The 19,066-nt window shown below is 47.0% G+C and overlaps 1 protein-coding gene across 1 annotated transcript; it reads right to left on the bottom strand.

Annotated features, from left to right (window-relative positions):
- Positions 1-517: 517 nt before the first annotated feature.
- On the bottom strand, positions 518-18,397 carry TKTL1 (transketolase like 1). Its single transcript, XM_030304875.1, has 12 exons — positions 18,389-18,397; positions 15,211-15,308; positions 13,639-13,830; positions 13,433-13,560; positions 12,012-12,205; positions 9,846-10,010; positions 7,267-7,423; positions 6,559-6,689; positions 5,087-5,170; positions 2,797-2,893; positions 2,536-2,655; positions 518-1,287 (listed from the first exon to the last, which is right to left on the bottom strand). Exons 1-12 carry the CDS (start codon positions 18,395-18,397, stop codon positions 1,115-1,117), a joined length of 1,548 nt encoding a protein of 515 aa, XP_030160735.1. The 3' UTR covers positions 518-1,114.
- Positions 18,398-19,066: the final 669 nt, after the last annotated feature.

Genomic DNA, 19,066 nt, shown 5'->3' with positions numbered 1-19,066 from the left:
ACAGTGATTTAAAAGGGCAGGAGCAGAAGCGGGACTCCAAGTGCTAGGCCAGTTCTTTGGGCTCTCTACCATACATTCTAGAACAGAGACCCCCTGACGAGTACTTCATGAGGGCAATGAAGATTAGAACCGTATCAGACACTTCCAGTCAATTTTAGTTTTCAAGTTTGGACTGACCTCTAAGTTCCCTGGCTGTTTTCTTCCTGCGTACCAGCCACATGAGTCCTGTGCTCACAGCTGAAGTAACGAGTCCGCTCCGGCCCTACACCATCCTCGAGCGGCACACCTCCCCTCCAGTACCCTTTCCATACCCTCCTTTCCGAGGTTTCTGTTGTGGGAGAGCGTGGCTCGCTCCCCTGGTTGAGATAAAATTCTAATTAAGGAAGGAGTTTCTAGCAAACAGAAACCGAATCGCACAAATGGAATCGAGCAGCTGCTTTTTAAAATGCTTTATTAACAGTAACTAGTATTAACAGTAACAAGTATTAGTAGAGGAATGCAATTGAGCTATCAGATTTGGTCTGGGCACTGGACAAATGAGACATTTCTGAGACCTCACAAGGGAGTGCAGTGTGGGGACTAGAACTAGTTGGGTCCCCTCTGCAAGCAGCACAGGACATCCTAGGAGATTTTGCCGCTGCTCTGCGGCCTCTGCGTCGGGCCATGGAGGGGAGATGAAATGAAGCACCGGGAGGACACCGCAGGGCAACTACAGTCACACTGGACCCGGGAAGCTGCAGGTAGGATGGCAGCGCACAAACTCTCGAACTCGGACAGTGGGGTGTGGCAGGGTGCTACAGTGTCCCAAGCCTGAGGGACTGCAGTGCACGGTTCAATTTGCCTTTCTTCACTTCTACACACATTTGGGAAATTTACACTAGCTGATGCCCAATTCAGTTACATGTTGTCCTCTCAGAAAACTTCGTATTAGGCGGTTGTTTTGTCAGCTCCTCTGTTATTTTTAAGCCTTATGACACACTATATAATGACTAAAAGATCAGTGTTACACTTGCATATGTAGTTATAGCCTAAGGTAGTTAACTTGCTTTGCTTTTAAAAACAAAGCACAACAGTATAGATTTAAACGGTAGTATGTCGGAAGTTAACAGCTATTTTAGTTCACCAACATACATTTCACAGCCATTATGATGTGTTTCGCACTGATTCCAAACCTATCTAGCAGCTCACTGGGCTTCCCACTCCGAGGGATTCCTGCCACTGCCAGCTGATGGACCAAGATGTCAGGCTCCATAGAGACAGCTGCAGCGACGGCCTCCCCGATGCCACCTGGGGAAACAAGAGACATGAGGCTCTGTTCTGGAAGCAGCTGGTCAGCCTTAAAGCCTCAAGGTAGAGAAGCCTTTGAATTTGCTGGCTCCTAGGGAAAAATATTCTTCAGCAGCCATTGATTCACGTCAACAGCCACCCTCTGGCTAGCCAAAGTAAGTCTCATTCGAAACTGTGGGTCTCCAAATTCCTCCCAGCCCCACTACAACAGAAGCTCAATTGGGGCTCCACAGATGCGGGGGTCTGCAAGCTGAGATACTTAAAGCTGTCAGGAAACCCAAAACGATTATGCCAACAAATAAACCATACAGAAAAGAATGACCAGCAGGCCACCAGCTTCAGCAAGGCTGCTTCTCAGGTGACACCTGGGCAATGGGCTGGTGCGAGTACCCAGGAACACCTGCTTTGCTGTGTGCCCGGCAGAGGGGGCCCATGTGGCCAGTGCCCAATAAGACCCATGCTGCGGAGTCTTGAGTGGGTTCGCTGGTCTCCAGGGACGCATCGGTCACTGCTGGAGAAGGGAGAGCACTCAGTGGTCCCCCCACGGAAGGGAGGGAGGGAGCCCAAGACGTGGGGTCCTTCACCCTGACCTGTGTCTTCTGTCCTTGTGGGTCCTGGTGTGTGTTCTCTCCTCGTAATAACCTCAGCTGTGAGAGCACAGAGTGCTTCCAGAGGATCACTAAAGCCATTAAGTGCTCAGTGATCATGCGGGGGGGGGGGGGGCTCTTTGGGGCCCCTGATACACGAACACATGCAACTCTCCACTCCCTCATGTGCCCCACCTGACATTCCCAGTTCCCTCCCTCTCCCTGCCATGCACATTTTTTTGTTTTTTTGCAGTTGCCACGTTCTCTGCTTGCAAGGCACTATTTCCCATTTTGAGAGGGGAACAAATTATTAATCATTTAAAACTCAAGAGCAACTGTGAAGCTTTTCATTATGATCCCTTCCTGTCCGCAAGAGTTACAGACACTCCTTTGTGCTGCCACTAAGCCACCTGGGGACCAGGCACTGTGCCGGGGCCACACAAATGAGTATGGGCATGCCCCCCCCCCGCCCTCCATGAGGAGCTGGTGTAGGTGGGCAAGAGACCCGTAAGATGATATACCTGCAAAGAGCAGTAATAAAGACTGTTGTATGAGTGGCTGGCTGACACCCTGAAGCAGGTCACGCTTCCCATCATGGTAAACAAGAACACTTTCTAATCAAAGCAGACTTTCAACATGACCCTCAAAGGTTTGCACATACCTTCTGAATAGTGATCCTCCACTGTGATAATACGGCCACCTGTGGCTTTTGCACTGGACATGATGGTGACAGTATCCAGCGGTTTAATGGTAAACAGGTCAATGACACGGATGGAAATATCTGGAAAACCGCAATAGCCAGGTTTATGTGTGAGATTGACTTAGAATAAAAAGACCAACTGGGGCACACGAAGCAGCCCAAGTCCTACCTCTGCTACCTCTGCCCAGCTTAAACTTCAATGTTCACCAACCACCAACTGACCTTGCTTGGAAAGATCTTCGGCAGCTGCTAAGGCTTCATGCAGTGTAACTCCAGCTCCAATAACCGTGACTTTGTCATTGACACTGTGGCGGAGGACCTGGTATTATGCCCATTGAACAAAAAAGCTGTGGTTACTATGCATGGAGCACATCTCAAAGATAACACTCTGCTACATTGCTCTTCCCTGATCCTACCAATTTTACTGCTTAATAATTCACTATAAAAAAAAGCTGCATCAACACACTGACAAATATCACTTTGATAAATCCTACTTCATATTCACTTTACAAATTCACCTATCATGCTTCATGATATACACGGTGCCAAATCACTAAGTTCTTATAGAACAAAATGCCCCTTTAGCAAAGAAGGTGGACTTCAAATCGGATCTGAAAGGCAGAGGGCCAGAAACAAGTTGTATGGGACACATGCTGCAGACCACAGACTCACACTCACAGAGGGTCTGTAACAGCACTATTTCTGGACCACCCGCAACATCTCGTTGGGGCGTGCACACAGACTGGACTCTGACGATGAACACGTCAATGGGGATAATTTGGGGGCATTTGCGACATGTTCTGTGCAAAGCACCTTGCATGTCCAAGTGCCCTATAAAGCCCACGCATTAGAGGGCTCATTCTGTGGCTGGAGAAAGCAAACCTCAGAGTGGGAGGAACTTGCTCAGGATAGGGCTGAGGCAAACAGCCAAGCCCATCTGACATTGAAGCCCACATGCTCACCCACTAACTATTCTGTAAGCAAGGACAGGGGCCCGGCCTTTTTTCCCATAGACTTCTATTTCCTCCAAAGTCACTCAACCAAAGGCATCTGGAACTATTCTGCACTTCATCCTTTTGTATAGGTTTCCTTGTAGCTTAAGCACTGCTGACAGTACAAACATTCAGGGCTTCTAAGCCACCCCATTCTTTGAGAATATCCTAACTTTTTCATATACGTCCATATAAATACATAATGCACACCCCCTTTGCAAAACCTAGCCCTTGAATTATCCATGCCACGCACATTATCACACGCATTTTAACTCACATCCTTTACCATCAGGAAATGTACTTCATTGTGTCAGGACAGGGCAAATATTAGGGGAAAAAGAAGACAAGCTATGAGAAAGCTCTGCCAAATTACAGGTCACTCACCGAGACCCCCACCTCCACCCTCAGGGACATTCAGCCTTGAGTTTCCGTGGGAGAGTAAGGGGAACAACAGAACCTGTGGTTAACACTGAAGATGAATACTGCGGCTTTCTCATTCAGTGCTGGCAAGCTACCCAGCAGCAGGTCACGAACATCTGGTTATGCCCGCTTTTTTGCAGCACTAAAGCCATTCAGTACTCAGACACAGTCCTTCTGAGCACTACAAACTATGAATTCTCCAGCAGCTTAGTTCTTAGCAATCAAGTCAGATGTCACCTGTTGTTCCTTTAACACTGGCTAGTGCTCTTTCACACATTTAAGTATGAAGGACATTCCAAAAAAGCTTAAAACATACAAACTTTCTTCTATGATGATCTCAACTACATAAAGCATACATATACGCCGTAAGAAAGGCAGGAAGGAAATGTGTCAGAACATCTGCGAGCTCTGCTCTCCAGGTGGCGGAGCAGAGTCACTTATTTTCTCCCCAGACGCTGTTGGTTCTGTTCTTTGCACATACATGGCCCCCAACAGAGACCAGGTCAATGTCTTGGTCTGAATCCTGGTCTTGCTGCTGTGAACCCGTAGTAAGCCCCTCACCTACAACACAGGGCTGCTACCAATCTGTGCTTCTAGGGCTTTTGCGAGAACACAGAAGACAGCAAGTGCCCAGTGATGCTAGCCTTTATCAGGCCCATGGGCAAGGCCATATCCCACCAACTTCAGTGCCACACAATGGCCAGTGGCAAGGCATTCATGTTCCCTTTTATTCCTGGCTTGGATCTGCAAAACCCAAACCTGACAGATTCATTATTCATTTGAAATCGGTTGTACTATTTCATTTAGCTCCAGGCTGTGGTAATTTACACCCCAACAACTCAAGGACCTTTAAGTTGTTACCACTTTAAGAGTTCAACAAAGAAGAGACTCCATTTGGAAAGGGAAAAAGTTTGCTTAGGCTGATACTGGTAGAATGCTCCTTCCTGAGGAAAAGCAGGTAAAGGTCACGATGGAACTTTTCTTAAGCTAGAGCAAAGAAAGGATCAAGCCTTGACGGTAGGGATACCTAGTGCTAGCTTTAGACCAGATCTCTCCACATGAAATGATACTAGAAGGCACTACAGGACTTAAGATCTTACCTTGGCCCGTCCGATCTCAAAGCTTTCTTGTTGGGTGTAAATAACTGCAGTTTCTGGTCGGCTGGTCCGAATATAGCATATCCCCTAGGGCGTAAATTAAAACCAGAGCTACAGTTAAAAAAAAAAAAACTAAATTTCCAACTAATAAACTTGTTTTAAAATGGAGGGGGGGAAGACAGCTAAACAGTTCTCTTCACTAAAAACAAAGCACACATTCTGGAGCAGAGGATAAACATCTATGCAACTACTAGCAAACACGTCAGGTGGCACCTGATCAGATCACTACACCAAGCCAGGCAAAAACCTACGTAGGACCCTGGCAGATGCCCTCCGTGACAAGCCTTCTATGCTATCACATTCAGTGATATAGGAAAGCTTTCTCACATACCCATGGACTTGTTCTTTCTCTGCAGAACACAAATGCAGGCCACAGCATGGACTCATGTTTAATAAAAATCCCAGAACACGACGTTAAACAACTAATTTTTGCCGTAATAGTTCATAATATTTCATTCTTTAAAAAACTATACATTATAAACTATTAGTTTAGGAACACTGGTTCTATCCCAACCATGCCCAGGGCTGCCTATGCAGGGCCATGGGTGGGCACAGGGCTGGTGGTGAGGGGAGTCTGTTGACCATTAGGTGGAACAGCTGAAAAGGCTCAGACTGTCCTCTAGCCTGCCCTGCAACTGGGTTCTAGACAGGAATTAGGTGGAGTCCATCTACAGCCCTTGTGGGAGACCTGCGAAAGGGCAAGTGGGGCACAATTCATACTCCTGCCCTTCTAAGAAGTTTCGGAGGGCGGACCTGGGCTGGGGACTCTGAGGTCTGTCTACAGTGGAGACACTGGCCACCCACTGGTCACTCTCCAGCTTCCTGGATATCATGAGGTGGTGACAGCATGGGATGTGTCTAAGGCCAACATCACTGATCCCTCCTGGAGCCCATTCCCAGGACATTGCTGACAGCCCCCCTTTTCCTTGGAGTGCCCAGAGCACTCTCCTCACCGTGTTGAGCCCTGCCCCATATGGGCCGTCAGCTGTTCCGTGTCCTTTTGTACTGTCTTTTACAACGTGATCATGTTTATGTTCTACATGCTCAATCACTTTTTTGGGGTAATTGTTCTGTCTCTTAAAGGAATCGTACAGCCAAGTTTTCTATAACAAATATGATCTTTACACTGAGAAAATAATGGGAAAAACCCAATCATCGGTATCAAACTAGCAGCGGAGCCCAGAAACATTTCGTCTTAAACAGTGTCCCCTTTAAAAAAAAAAAAAAAATACCTTAGTGCGGCACCTGGGTGGCTCAGTCAAAATGTCGGACTTCGGCTCAGGTCATGATCTCACAGTTCGTGGGTTCGAGCCCCTTGTTGGGACTCTCTGCTGACAGCTTGGAGCCTGCTTCAAATTCTGTGCCTCCCCGCCCCTCCCCCATTCACACTCTCAAAAATAATAATAAAAAAATACCGTGCTATTGGCTGCCAGGAAAACAGCATGTTCTGTTGAGATGGCATCACTTGGATAGAAAATAGTGCAGTTGGGAACAGCTCGGAACATGGCCAGATCCTCCAGGGCCATCTGGGAGGCGCCATCTTCACCTGAGAAAGCAAAGCCACGGCCCAAAAATGCATGATCAAGGGCCAACTGGGAACCTGCCCTCTGCTGGATAAACAAAAGCTTATTTCCATGGGGGGAGGGCCCACACTTGTAGCTGAGCCCTACAAAACTGTCCAATTCTTGGGCCAATATAATGCCATAATTAACTGCTACATGTCTCCCATGAGACATCACTGTGGGTTAGGATCCTAACTGACCTTCCAGATCCCTGGAGCCTGCTTTGGATTCTGTGCCTCCCTCTCTCTGCTGCCCCCCCCCACTCTCTCTCAAAAATAAGCATTAAAAAAACCCTTAGGGGCGCCTGGGTGGCGCAGTCGGTTAAGCGTCCGACTTCAGCCAGGTCACGATCTCGCGGTCCGTGAGTTCGAGCCCCGCGTCAGGCTCTGGGCTGATGGCTCGGAGCCTGGAGCCTGTTTCCGATTCTGTGTCTCCCTCTCTCTCTGCCCCTCCCCCATTCATGCTCTGTCTCTCTCTGTCCCAAAAAAAAAAAAAAACAAAAAAAAAAAACCCTTAAATTCTAAAAGCAAAACAAAACATGCTGGTACTGAGAACTCATACCAACAGATATTCCACAGTGGGACCCAACAAGGTTGATGTTGGTTTGAGAAACGGCTCCCATCCGGATTTGATCAAATGCTCGGGTCAAAAAGGCAGCGAAGGTGCTGACAAAAGCAACAGTCCGACCACGGGTGGCACATCCCAGTGCCACGCTCACCTGCAATAAAAAGGTGAATTAGACACCCTTAGAATAGTTGGCCTATTTAAAGAAAATTAAAACGTGGAAGCCTTGGGAAAACAAAACCACAATAGTGAAAGGGGAAACAGATGCTTGAACCCTGCCCCTCCTTTCCCCTTCCCCAGTGCACAGTGTGTCCCAGGATAATCTCTACTCCACATTCCCCCCACCACCTCATCCTTCCCCAGGCACGTAGCTGGGCAAACCCGAAATCTGGCAAACCCCTGATGTCCCCCAAACTTCCAGAAAATAACAGGAATTGGGGCACTGACTTGGCTCCTTCAAGTCAGGAAGATAGGGAAGAGAAGACAGGAAAGCTCAGGACATTCAAAGCCTCCCTCCCCACAGTCCCGGCAGGTCCCCTTCTGCACCCTTCTCCCTATTCCCTCACATGGTGCCCTCACTTTGCATCTCCTGGGAAATGAGAACAACAGAGGCTCTCCCATTGGCCCCCAACCACCCACCTGCTGGCTAGGAGACAGGGTACCTGCACCTACCTACGGTCCACTGGCCCACCTGCCATGCTGAATCTCACCCTTCTCCTGAGTCCTCAAGGGCATCTCCAGCAGTGCAGTTATCCCCTCATGGATCCAGCCCCTTTCTCGTGTTACTCTCTCACCAAATATATGCTCGTATCTTCTATCTCTACCTCTCCACCCTCCACCTCATCCTCCCCCTCCAGATACCACCCTTCACCTGGGCTCTCCCTCACAAAAAACTTCTCATACCATCCTCACTTTCCCACTTCCTACTCTCTGCCCAGCCTCTTCCAGGTTATCAATAAAAAGGCTTTCATGTATAAAAAAAAAGTTAGGGCAATAGAATAGCAATAAGAATTGAGATAGAAATGCTTCTGACAACTAAGGAGAGTCCTTGTGTGATCTTTAATTGGATAATTTGAGTATTAAAGTGCCTCAAATTCAATACATGGGAAACTATCTTTTGTTAACTACTTAAATTTGTAACAAGAATTTAAATTTTATCTTAAAACTAGGCAGAAGAATACATAGTTCAGAAAAACACATTCACAGAATACACTTGAAGACAACTGATGTATCCTCCAAACTACCTGACCCCTTACCAACCAGTACTCTGACCCCCCAGGGCCCAAACAGAGCTCCCATGCCCCCAAATCCACTTCTCCCCCAGTCGTGTCTATCTTGGGAAGTGACACCACTCTCTACCCAGGCACTCTGGCCTACCCCTGAGTGCCAGCCTTGGTTCTTGCCCTGACACCCACCCTTATGGCATCCTGTTAGCTCTCCTTCCCAAAGAGATTCCAGATGAGTCCACTTACTTCCAACCTGGCCCAAGTCCCCATCTTCTGTCACCCCACCCCCTAGCAAGCTATTCTTCACATTGCAGGGCCTTGTAAAACGTATCATGTGGTTTCCCAGTAAACTGCAAAAGAACCCAAAATACTGAAAGTGGCCAGTAAAAGCACCATATGATCTGGCCCCTGGTGACCTTGCCAATTTCCTCCTGTACTCACCATGCTGCCACTTTTTCTCCCTAGATGGTTCAAATGTTGGCCTGCTGCAGAGATAGCTGTCCCCTCTGCTGTTAATGCTGTCTTCCAGATCTGTGCACGACTCATCACTTAAATCTCAGCTTAAATGTCACATCAACTGAGAGACCATCCCTGATTGGCCCTGGTTACATTCCTACCATAGCCACCAGGTTCGACATGGCATTGGATACTACTTATTAGCTGCAGTTTTACTAATTTTCTTCCCACTGTGGAACCCATCAGTACAGAGTATATGCTGAAGGCTGTTAACTAAAGGAATCAATGAGATGGGGAGCAAGCTTTCTGATAAGAGACTCAATTTGGAGAATGATGGATTGTATTTTTTCCATTCAAAATGGAAATAACGAGACCTAGAGAAAAACATTTATGCTTACAGATGTAACGATCTACTTTACCTAACAGGGTAGCTTTAATTCTAATACTAACAGGCCCAGAGAAGCACCATAAATGAAAGTGCAGGGTGGCCAGAGGCAGGGACATGGCCAGCTGGCTGTGGACACCCATCTAAAGGGGGCCCTGCTTAGTTCCAGCCAACTGGTGGCAGGAGGTAATGCCGTCTTGGTGCTGACAGATCTTCCTACTCTTTAAGAGAATCCAGAAATTTGTATTCTACAGAAAAACTTATTTTTAAAACCTGGCAATCAAAAAAAATTGATAAATACTACTTGTTCCAAATGAATCCTAGCAGTCCTGGAAGCTACCCCACAAACTGCCTAGCCACTCTCGACTTGCTTCCTCAGAGCCATTTTTTCCTCCAGTACCTTTGCTTTTATAAACGGAAAGAAAAACTGTAATTCGGGGCTGGCCTCCTGTGTCCAGCAGGCCACTGTCAATGAGAAGACCCAGGAGGAACACCCATAGCACACGCACCATGTTTTGCTCAGCAATAAAACATTCAATGAAGCGCTCAGGGTGCTCCTTCTTGAATATGTCTGCGAAGGTGGAGTTCTTGGTGTCACCATCCAGCACAATGACTCTATCGTTTGCATGGCCCAGTTTAGCCAGCGCCAAACCACATGCTTTCCGAGTAGCTACCTGGAAAAATCAAACGGTAGAGTTTTCTAGAGCAGATTTAGAAGGTGAAATTTTGTGGATTACAAATGGTCTTTTGTCTTAAGAAAGCAAATTTGTAATTCATCAATAATTTCCTTTTGTGTCACAAAAACGGATGGCTAGCCAATCTTAAGCCCATCCTTGGTTCACTGGGTAGCAATTCTTCTGCCCCCATTCATATAGTTTACCAAGACAAAATTTTTTAAATGTTTATTTTTGAGAGAGAGGCAGAGAGAAAGGGAGACAAGAGAATCCCAAGCAGGCTCCGCACTGTCAGCACAGGCCCTGCTGTGGACTCGAACTCATGAACTGTGAAATTATGACCAGAGCTGAAACAGCTAGATGCTTACCCAACTGAGCCACCCAGGCACCCCTCACAGAAGTTTATCAAAATACTTAAATCTCCCAAAATGCAAACGCCTGTGACTTTGTAACTATAAAACTGATAATGCACAGTGCAAAAATTAAAATGGAGAATTTTTAAAGTTTATTTTGGGAGGGGGGAGAAAACACAAGTGGGGGAGGGGAAGAGAGAGGGAGCAAGAGAATCCCATCGAGCAGGCTCCTTGCTGTCAGTGCGGAGCCAGACCCCACAAACTGTGAGGATCATGATTCGAGCCAAAAATCAAAAGTTGGATGCTTAAACCAACTGAGCCACCCAGGCACCCCTTAAAACATAGAACTTTAGAATCATGATACCAACAAGAAATTCCATTAGGATATGGAGATTGAACTGAGTTTATGGATTCAGGGGATAATTGACATTTTCACAATATTGAGTTTTTCTACTAGAAATTAAGGTTCAGCATTTTCTCAAAATGTCAAACAGTATTATCATGTGACCCAGCAGTTCTATTCCTAGGTATATACCCAAGAGGAAACTAGACCTCAACAAAACCTTGCACACAAATGTTCAAAGCAGCAGTTACAACAGCCATAAAAGTAGAAAAAACCTAAATGTCCATCAAGGATTGAATGTGTAAACAAAATGTATAGTATATTCATAAAATGGAATGCTGTACTGCCACAACAGGGATGGACCTCAAAAACATCATGCTAAGAAGCCAGACAAAAGGTTCACACATGACTATTTAATATGAAATGTCCGGAATAGGCAATTTCACAGAAAGTAGACAAGTGGTTACTAGGGGCTGGGGGAAATGGAGGGTGACTGCTAATGGGCATGGGTTTTTTTTTTTTTTTTTTTTTTTTTAGGGTGATGGAAATGCTGTAAGACAGTGTGGTGATAACTGGACGATTCTGTTAATATGCTTTAAACCACTGAATTGTACTTCAAATGGATGGATTATATATAGTCATATCTCAATAAAGTCATTAAAGAAAAAGGTTGGTCTCTTCAGGTCTGTGTTCATTTCTCTAAACACATATCTTTAAAAATAAACAATTCATGTAGGTAGTACAAAATTCAAGTTATGAAAGCCTCGGGTGAAGAGGCCATCCTCTCCCTGCTCACCTGTCCACCATCCACCCAGTCCCTTGCCCAGTGGCAGACAGAAAGGATGAGTCTGTGTAGCATCTTTTCAGGAATGGTCTATGTACAGATATTTGTTGAGCATCTCATATATACAAAGCATGTGGGTTTCTTTTGGGGCTACAGTTTTAAAAGTACCTTTTAAAAAAAATTTTTTTTTGATGTTTATTTTTGAAGGAGAGACAGTGTGTGAGGGGGGAGGGGCAGAGAGAGAGGGAGACACAGAATCGGAAACAGCCTCCAGGCTCTGAGCCATCAGCCCAGAGCCTGACGCGGGGCTCGAACTCACGGACCGCGAGATCGTGACCTGGCTGAAGTCGGACGCTTAACCGACTGCGCCACCCAGGCGCCCCAAACCTATTTTTATTGCATATAACCTTTAGTTAAATGTCATGCAATCTAATAACTGGTTCATCCATGGAGATCAGAGTAAATGAAGAGTCCTGGGTATTTAAAAAAAAAAAAAAAAAAGCAGAGAACAGTTTGCCTACCTTCTCATCAACTGTGTAAGCAGGTAGAGAAAGCATTTCTATACCTAGGATGTTGATTTGAGGTGAGTCTTCAATAGGGGGTTTTGGGTCAAGATTCTCGTTGGTCTGTATCTGGCTCTCAATTAGTTTGATAATCGCATCAGCTCGCTCTTTTGGCATTGGCTTTCCATGCCAATTTTCTGCATCTTCAATACCTGCAACCAAATAAAAGACATTTGTTCCAGAAGTACATAATGGAGCGTCTGTTAGATCACCTCAAAGACATCCTTATGGAAAAGATATTAGCTGAGGACTCACAAGAATAAAAACCTGGCACAGGGAGCCCGAGTTGGTACTGCAGCCCCAGAGGACAGCCTGAAAAGGCCCAGAGGCTCTTGGGGGGAGGCACTGGCCCATATGCTGGTGAATGGAGGGGGGAGTGTGGGATAGGAAGCTGGAGAGATAGGCAGGGTGGACCATGGAGGATCCTGTGCGTATAAAGTTTGAGTTTTGTCAGAATCAAGATAGGAAACCACAGAGGAATTTGGAGTGGGGAGGTGACTTATGAGCTCTTAAATGTACAAAGACCACCATGGCAGCCGTGTGGAGACTGGCTTGGGGAGACTATAATTAGGGAGAGATGACTTGGGTCTGAGCATGGGAAACGGAGAGCAAGAAGCAGATCTGAGATCAACCCGAATCAATCCAAATCGATGACAGACTGTGTTTGCATGTAGGGGGCACATAAGGGAGAGGTGAGGGCAAGGATAATACCCAGAATTCTCCCAGGAGCAAACTGGTCAAGTGGTCATTTACTGAACTGGGGACACCACAGTAAGACTGTATTTTAAGGAAGAGTCATGAAACAGTTTTATTCTAAAGCACAGATATTAAAACAAAGCAGGAATCACACCCTCTGCAACTATTGATACTTGAATGACTTCAGGTACAGCTTTGAGATCTGCCAGACTACTTTCAAAACCCCATCTTCCTTCCCTGACCCTCAGTTCCACAGGTACCTTTTCCAGGAGTGCCACTATTACCAGGTCTGTAGGTGTCCTCCCAGAGAGTGTGGGCACAGGCAAGTGTACATGCCCTTATTTGCATATCTGTTCACGCATATAATAGCATTCTCTCTCACTCTGCACTTCTATGCAAATCGCTCTCTGCCAGTCCTCTGATGGACTATCCTCCTAGCTACTCCCTCCTGCACACGGAAAAATCGCTGCTCACTTGGCTGGGGGTCTGGGCTTCCCCTCCAACCCTAACCAGACCCACTACGTGTAACGACCAAGGAGAGCAAGGGCCTCCAGCACATTACAGGTGGGATCACTGAGCACTAAGCCAGACGTCTGCCTGGCCAGACTGAGTCTCCTCCTGCCACACTGCTGTGCAGACAGATGTTTTCAATAACCCCGAGCAGAAAAGAAACATTTGCTTACTTGGAGTGCCCCGGCCCTTGAAGGTTTTGGCAACTACAGCAGTGGGCTTGTTCTTTACTTGACTTGCCTGCAAGAACACCTGGCACAGTACCTCCACATCGCGTCCGTCCACCACGTAAGTATTCCACCTGTCAACCCAGGAGGAGGCTAGGTTACAAGGTGAAGGGGGAATGGGGCAAAAGGGTGACATACAACAGGACAGTTACCCAAAGGCTTCACAGCGCTTCTGATAGACATCCACGCAGCGCTCAACGGGCAAGGCACCACTGTGGCCCAGGCGGTTCACGTCGAAGATGGCCACAAGGTTATCCAGATTGTAGTGGGAAGCAAAAGCCAATGCTTCCCAGACGGAGCCTTCTGAGGACTCACCATCTCCCAAGAGGCAGAACACCCGGTAGCTAGGGCAAGCCAAGAAAGAAAGGTTAAGACCCTGCTTAGGGCTCTTCTGGAGCACTCAAGCAAATGTATTTCATGGAGAAAAACAAAGGAATAGAATGAAATAGTTGCTTCACACATCATTACGTTCCTAAAACTTTTTCTTTTCAGTTCTGTCCAAACTCTATGAGCTAAGGAAACACAGCTTTAAAAAACTTGGGCCTCACAAGATGGATTTTTGGGCTAGTTTTCTTATTCTAGCATTCTTTTGCCACGTCTCTGGGACCCACAAACAGGGGATGTGGAAAAAGTAGCTCCTTAAACACCCAAACAACATTCATATATACAGTTTCTCGGTAAGCTCCGTTTTAAGCACAACCACTATTTCTAATTTAACAATTTACATCACAACAAAACACTGTACCTCAGGAGCATACGTTCTGTTGTAAACCGTGAACTTCTCCACAACAAAAACACAAAAACGTTAAGACCAATAAGACACAACCTAGACCCCACCAAAACGCTGCAAAGTTTTTAAAAAAATGATTAATGGGGTGCCTGGGTGGCTCAGTCGGTTAAGCGGCTGACTTTAGCTAAGGTCATGATCTCATGGTTCACGGGTTCAAGCCTGCATTGGGCTCTGTGCTGGCAGCTCAGAGTCTGGAGCCTGTTTCAGATTCTGTGCCTCCTTCTCTTTCTGCCCCTCCCCCGCTCACACTTGGTCTCTGAATAAACAAAAAAAAAAGTTTAAAAATTGATTACAGGATAGGAACTAATACAGGCAATGATGAGATGAAAACGTTAACAGACTCCTGGGAGATGGAAGAGGGTAGCTGCCTGAGCAGTGGAAGAAGCACAACTAAGTGCCTCCAAAGGGGCCACCTGGGCTGGAACCAAGATGTGACTGGATCTGGACTCAGGCACGTCCGGTGCATCTCGGGAGAACATGCACACCAACACAGCCAACCCTGGGGACCCCCCCAGCACCACCCCCATCTTGCTCACACGTCAGCGGCAGTTGGGCATACACCCCTGTAAGAAAGACACTGGTGGAACCACTCTAAAAAAGGAACTCTTTGATTATTAACATACAATGGGGCCCAACGAGTCGCAAATGCACCAGCTACTAGCTCTATAATGAGGCTCAGGAGAAACGGAAAACACAAACATGTCACTCTTAGAGAGCAACAGAAATAAACCAGTCTATACGCTACAGGCAGCACTTAGAATCCAACCAGAGAAGCCAGAACAGTTTACAGAAACACAATTTCGCTACTGCTAGAACACTTGGGAACCTGACCTTTCTAAACAATCACGGTCTTCCCAAACTAGTAAACCAGAAGTAAAGCCAAAGTGCCTGAGGGGTGTGGTGGGGACAGGTAAACAGTGGATAAGAGCCTTACCTGGCTTTGTCAAAGTACTTGCCAGTATATGCCATCCCACAAGCAGCCCCCAGTCCTTGCCCAAGCCATCCGGTTGCCACATCAACAAATGACAGCCTCTGTAAGAGAAGGGACCAAATGAACTTAGACATACCTGCAGGACACAAGTTATCAGTCCAACTTCCAGCATGGAGCACAGGCTGCTCTCTGGCACGGCCCCTCCAACCCTTTGGGGTGGATTTCTCTACCACACCCACATAGCACCCCAAGTCTCAACATCACAAACACAGGGGGAGCCATAGGTAATCCAAGGTCAGCTGGACCTGTGGAATTATAGAGAAGGGAAATTTCTTCACACAGCAGCCTAAACAGAGCCTAAGAGCAAAGCAGAAAATGTAAGCATGAGCCTTTTTCACAAAGCCTTTCGTGTAGTCCTGCACAAACCAGATGTTCAATCTCTTTGGAGAATGCGGGTTCTGAAACACCGGAGTGCCTGGATGGCTCAGTTGGTTAAGCGTCTCTCTTGATCTTCGCTTGGGTCACGATCTCATGGTGAGACTGAGCCCTGAGGTGGGCTCTGTGCTGACAGTTTGTGGAGTCTGCTTGGGATTCTTTCTCTGCCCCTCCCCCACTTGCACTCTCGCCCCTTCAAAAATAAACATTTTAAGAAAATGGAGGCTCCTGGGTGGCTGAGTAGGTTAAGCATCCGAGTTTGGTTCAGGTCATGATCTCATGGTTCAGGAGTTCAAGTCCTGCATCAGGTGAGCTCAAGCCCTACTTCAGGCTCTGTGCTGACAGTGTGGACCCTGCATGGGATTCTCTGCGCCTCGTTCACTTGTGCCCTGCGCCCCCCCAATTGAAGAATACAAATTCCCTGGTTTGTAAAACTCAGGTCAAATGAGATTTCAGAAGCGGTCATCTGTAAGTGCTCATTCCAGAGATGAATCATTTTACACCACTGCTTCCTCTCCCCTCCTCCTGTGTCTATGCACAGGCTATTACTATCCATAAAAATAATGCCCTCTGAGTGCCACAAGGCGGTGTCAAAGGTCCCAAGCTTCCGAAGACACACTGAACTTCTTCACTGCTTCCCCTGCCACCATCTTAAACTGGCCACAAACATCTCAATTCTCACTGCAGTAACCTCCTTACTCCCCCCCCATACCTATTCTCAACACAGCCACCAGGGGGAGGCTGTCAAAACCTAGGTCCACTCCTCACCCTGCAGAGAGCTGTCCAAGGTCTATTTCGTGCCAAGTAGCGTCCAAGTTCTTACACCACCCTCCAGCCCCCATAATGTCCTACTCTCTCCTGCCATTGCTTTGGATGCCCTGGCTTTCTTGCATCCCTTGAATGCCCTGGGCATACACCTGCCTCAGGGCCTTAGCACTCACAGCTCCCTATCCCCCAAGTGCAGGAGTCTAAACAGGCACACAGTTCCCTCTCACTACGTGCCCCCCCCCCCAAGTCTCTGCTCAAATGTCAGCTTTGAGGCTTTCCTGGACTATCTGTTTCAACTGGTAAACCCTCCCACCCTCACTTCCCTTGGATCCGGGATGCTCAAGCCCATCCAACATGCTGGTTACCCAGGTTTCCTGTCTGACTCCTCCTCCACTCAAATGTTCCCTCCATTCAAGCAAAGAATGAGGTGTTTCGTATCAAGGATGGGCCAACGGTACTTGTTAGTCTCTGATCCTTCTCTCGTCGTGCTCCGTCCAGGGCTCTTAACTGTCCTTAGCTTTCTTCACACTTTTGTGCCCCCAGAGACTCCCTCTGTTTTGTACTCCTAGCCCTGCAGAACCATCCCGCTGAAGTCTCTCCTGATGTCTCTAGTTCTGCTAAAGAGTCCCCCTCAGCCAGCAGGAGACTGAAGGATTGAGAAGATTGGCAAGCACCAGCACAACACTCAGCATGGTGGAGGCACCCCACATGGGTTCCCTTACCTTCCTCAAGAACCCTTACACTGTGGCAAGGGGGGATACACTCACAACTGGGGGGAGGAGCAAGAGCTAGAATAGAATGCATACGAGGTGCGATCTATGCACACTCGGAAAAGACTGCTCTTTCAGATGGCACTTCTTACCTTTGTTCTGGCACAAGATACGCTTGAAGAACCAGTTTACAAAAAGAACTTTTGGTTACTTCTCTGGCCTGCTTGGTTGGAGAAACAGCTGATAAAAAACAAGGCCCTGCGGCGAGATAGAAGTGGATATACAGGGATCACAAAAACCTCCCCAGAAGCCTTCACAGTACCTCATAGTCAGCAATACCGATACTGCCAGGTCTTAACATTAAGCCTCCTGATGCAGTTGTTGGTGCCGGACATTCACATCCCAGGAGTACCAATCGTGAAGACTGTGGCTCCTCTGCCATAGCAAGTCCATTTATTCCATTCTCAGCCAATGCCAAGATGAACTACACTCCTAGGTGTTTTCTCTTTCCTTCCAAACTCACCTGCTTCTTAAATCTGATGAATCCATAAATTCTGGCAGCTGAACAGTGCCCAACTTGCTACCGCATGCCAGAAAGCCTCTTTATCCCACTAAGACAGCAACAGTTACAGGACAATCCAGCCATCTTACAATTTTTTTTTTTTTTTTAAGTTTTGAAAGAGTAAGCCAGCACACAGGGGAGGGGCAGAGAGTTCAGATGTGGGGCTTGAACTCGCTAACCTTGAGATCATGACCTGAGCCGAAATCAAGAGTCGAATTCTGAACTGAGCCACCCAGGCACCCCATCTTACAGGTTTTAAACCAGAGATCTGTGTGCGCATGCTGTTTGTACATCTGCATTTATTAAAATTTTTAAAAATATTTTTGACAGAGATGGAGCATGAGAGGGGAGGGGCAGAGAAAGAGAGAGAGACAGAATCTGAAGCAGGCTCCAGGCTCTGAGCTGCCAGCACAGAGCCCACAGACCGTGAGATCATGACCTGAGCCAAAGTCGGATGCTCAACCCACTGAGCCACCCAGGCACCCCCATTTACTTTTTATTGCAAAAGTCAAGCTTACAGAAAACTTGTAAGGATAGTACAACGAAATCCCATATACCCTTCACCTAGGTTTGTTGCTAAGGGACCACTTTTGCTTCATCTTGCTTTTTCTACACTACACACTCAGAAATTTTATTTTTCGCCAAACCTCATTTGAAATTACATTTCAGACACCAAGACATGGGTCATAAATATGACCCCAGGTACTTCAGCCATGCCCATATTCTGACTTTATTCTCTAAACTAACACCCACTACCCAGATCTGAGGTTTCTATTTGTACACGCCGGCTGAGTTTTAAACGTTTCTCTCAGAACACCACAAACTTTCAGACATCAAAAGAACTGAATGTTCTTTTAGATCAACCCTGCTTTAAAATTTTTTTTTTCAACGTTTATTTATTTTTGGGACAGAGAGAGACAGAGCATGAACGGGGGAGGGGCAGAGAGAGAGGGAGACACAGAATCGGAAACAGGCTCCAGGCTCTGAGCCATCAGCCCAGAGCCCGACGCGGGGCTCGAACTCACGGACCGCGAGATCGTGACCTGGCTGAAGTCGGACGCTTAACTGACTGCGCCACCCAGGCGCCCCAACCCTGCTTTTAATATTACTCCCCTTTCCTGCCTCTCAATGTCATGAGATACCTGGTGCTACACCTAGTGTAACGAGAAAATCCTCCCATTGTGTCAGGTCAAAATTACTGAGAAATAGAAAATAAAGGTAACTTTCGGGTGGAATAGCCCTCCAAATTCAACTCAATTTTCCTTGAGCTCAACATAGATCCACTAATGTTGCCCACCTCTACCCAGGTGGCAGAAAATGGGAGCATGACCCTGCTGGGGACCTGGGGCGGGGGGGCTTTAGTGCTAGGTGGCGTAAGGCAGAG

This window comes from Lynx canadensis, chromosome X, assembly GCF_007474595.2.
Source record: "Lynx canadensis isolate LIC74 chromosome X, mLynCan4.pri.v2, whole genome shotgun sequence".
Taxonomy (NCBI): Eukaryota; Metazoa; Chordata; class Mammalia; order Carnivora; family Felidae; genus Lynx; species Lynx canadensis.
This window is presented reverse-complemented; position numbering and strand designations above follow the sequence as displayed.

What these genes read in the sequence shown, in the direction of transcription:
- TKTL1 (XM_030304875.1), bottom strand. An exon ending in TTATTGCTGAGCAAAACATG is followed by an intron (nt 7,424 to 9,845) that starts GTGCGTGTGCTA and finishes TTTTTATTGCAG; the next exon opens with GTGAGCGTGGCACTGGGATG. An exon ending in CCACTGTGGAATATCTGTTG is followed by an intron (nt 6,690 to 7,266) that starts GTATGAGTTCTC and finishes TTGCTTTCTCAG; the next exon opens with GTGAAGATGGCGCCTCCCAG.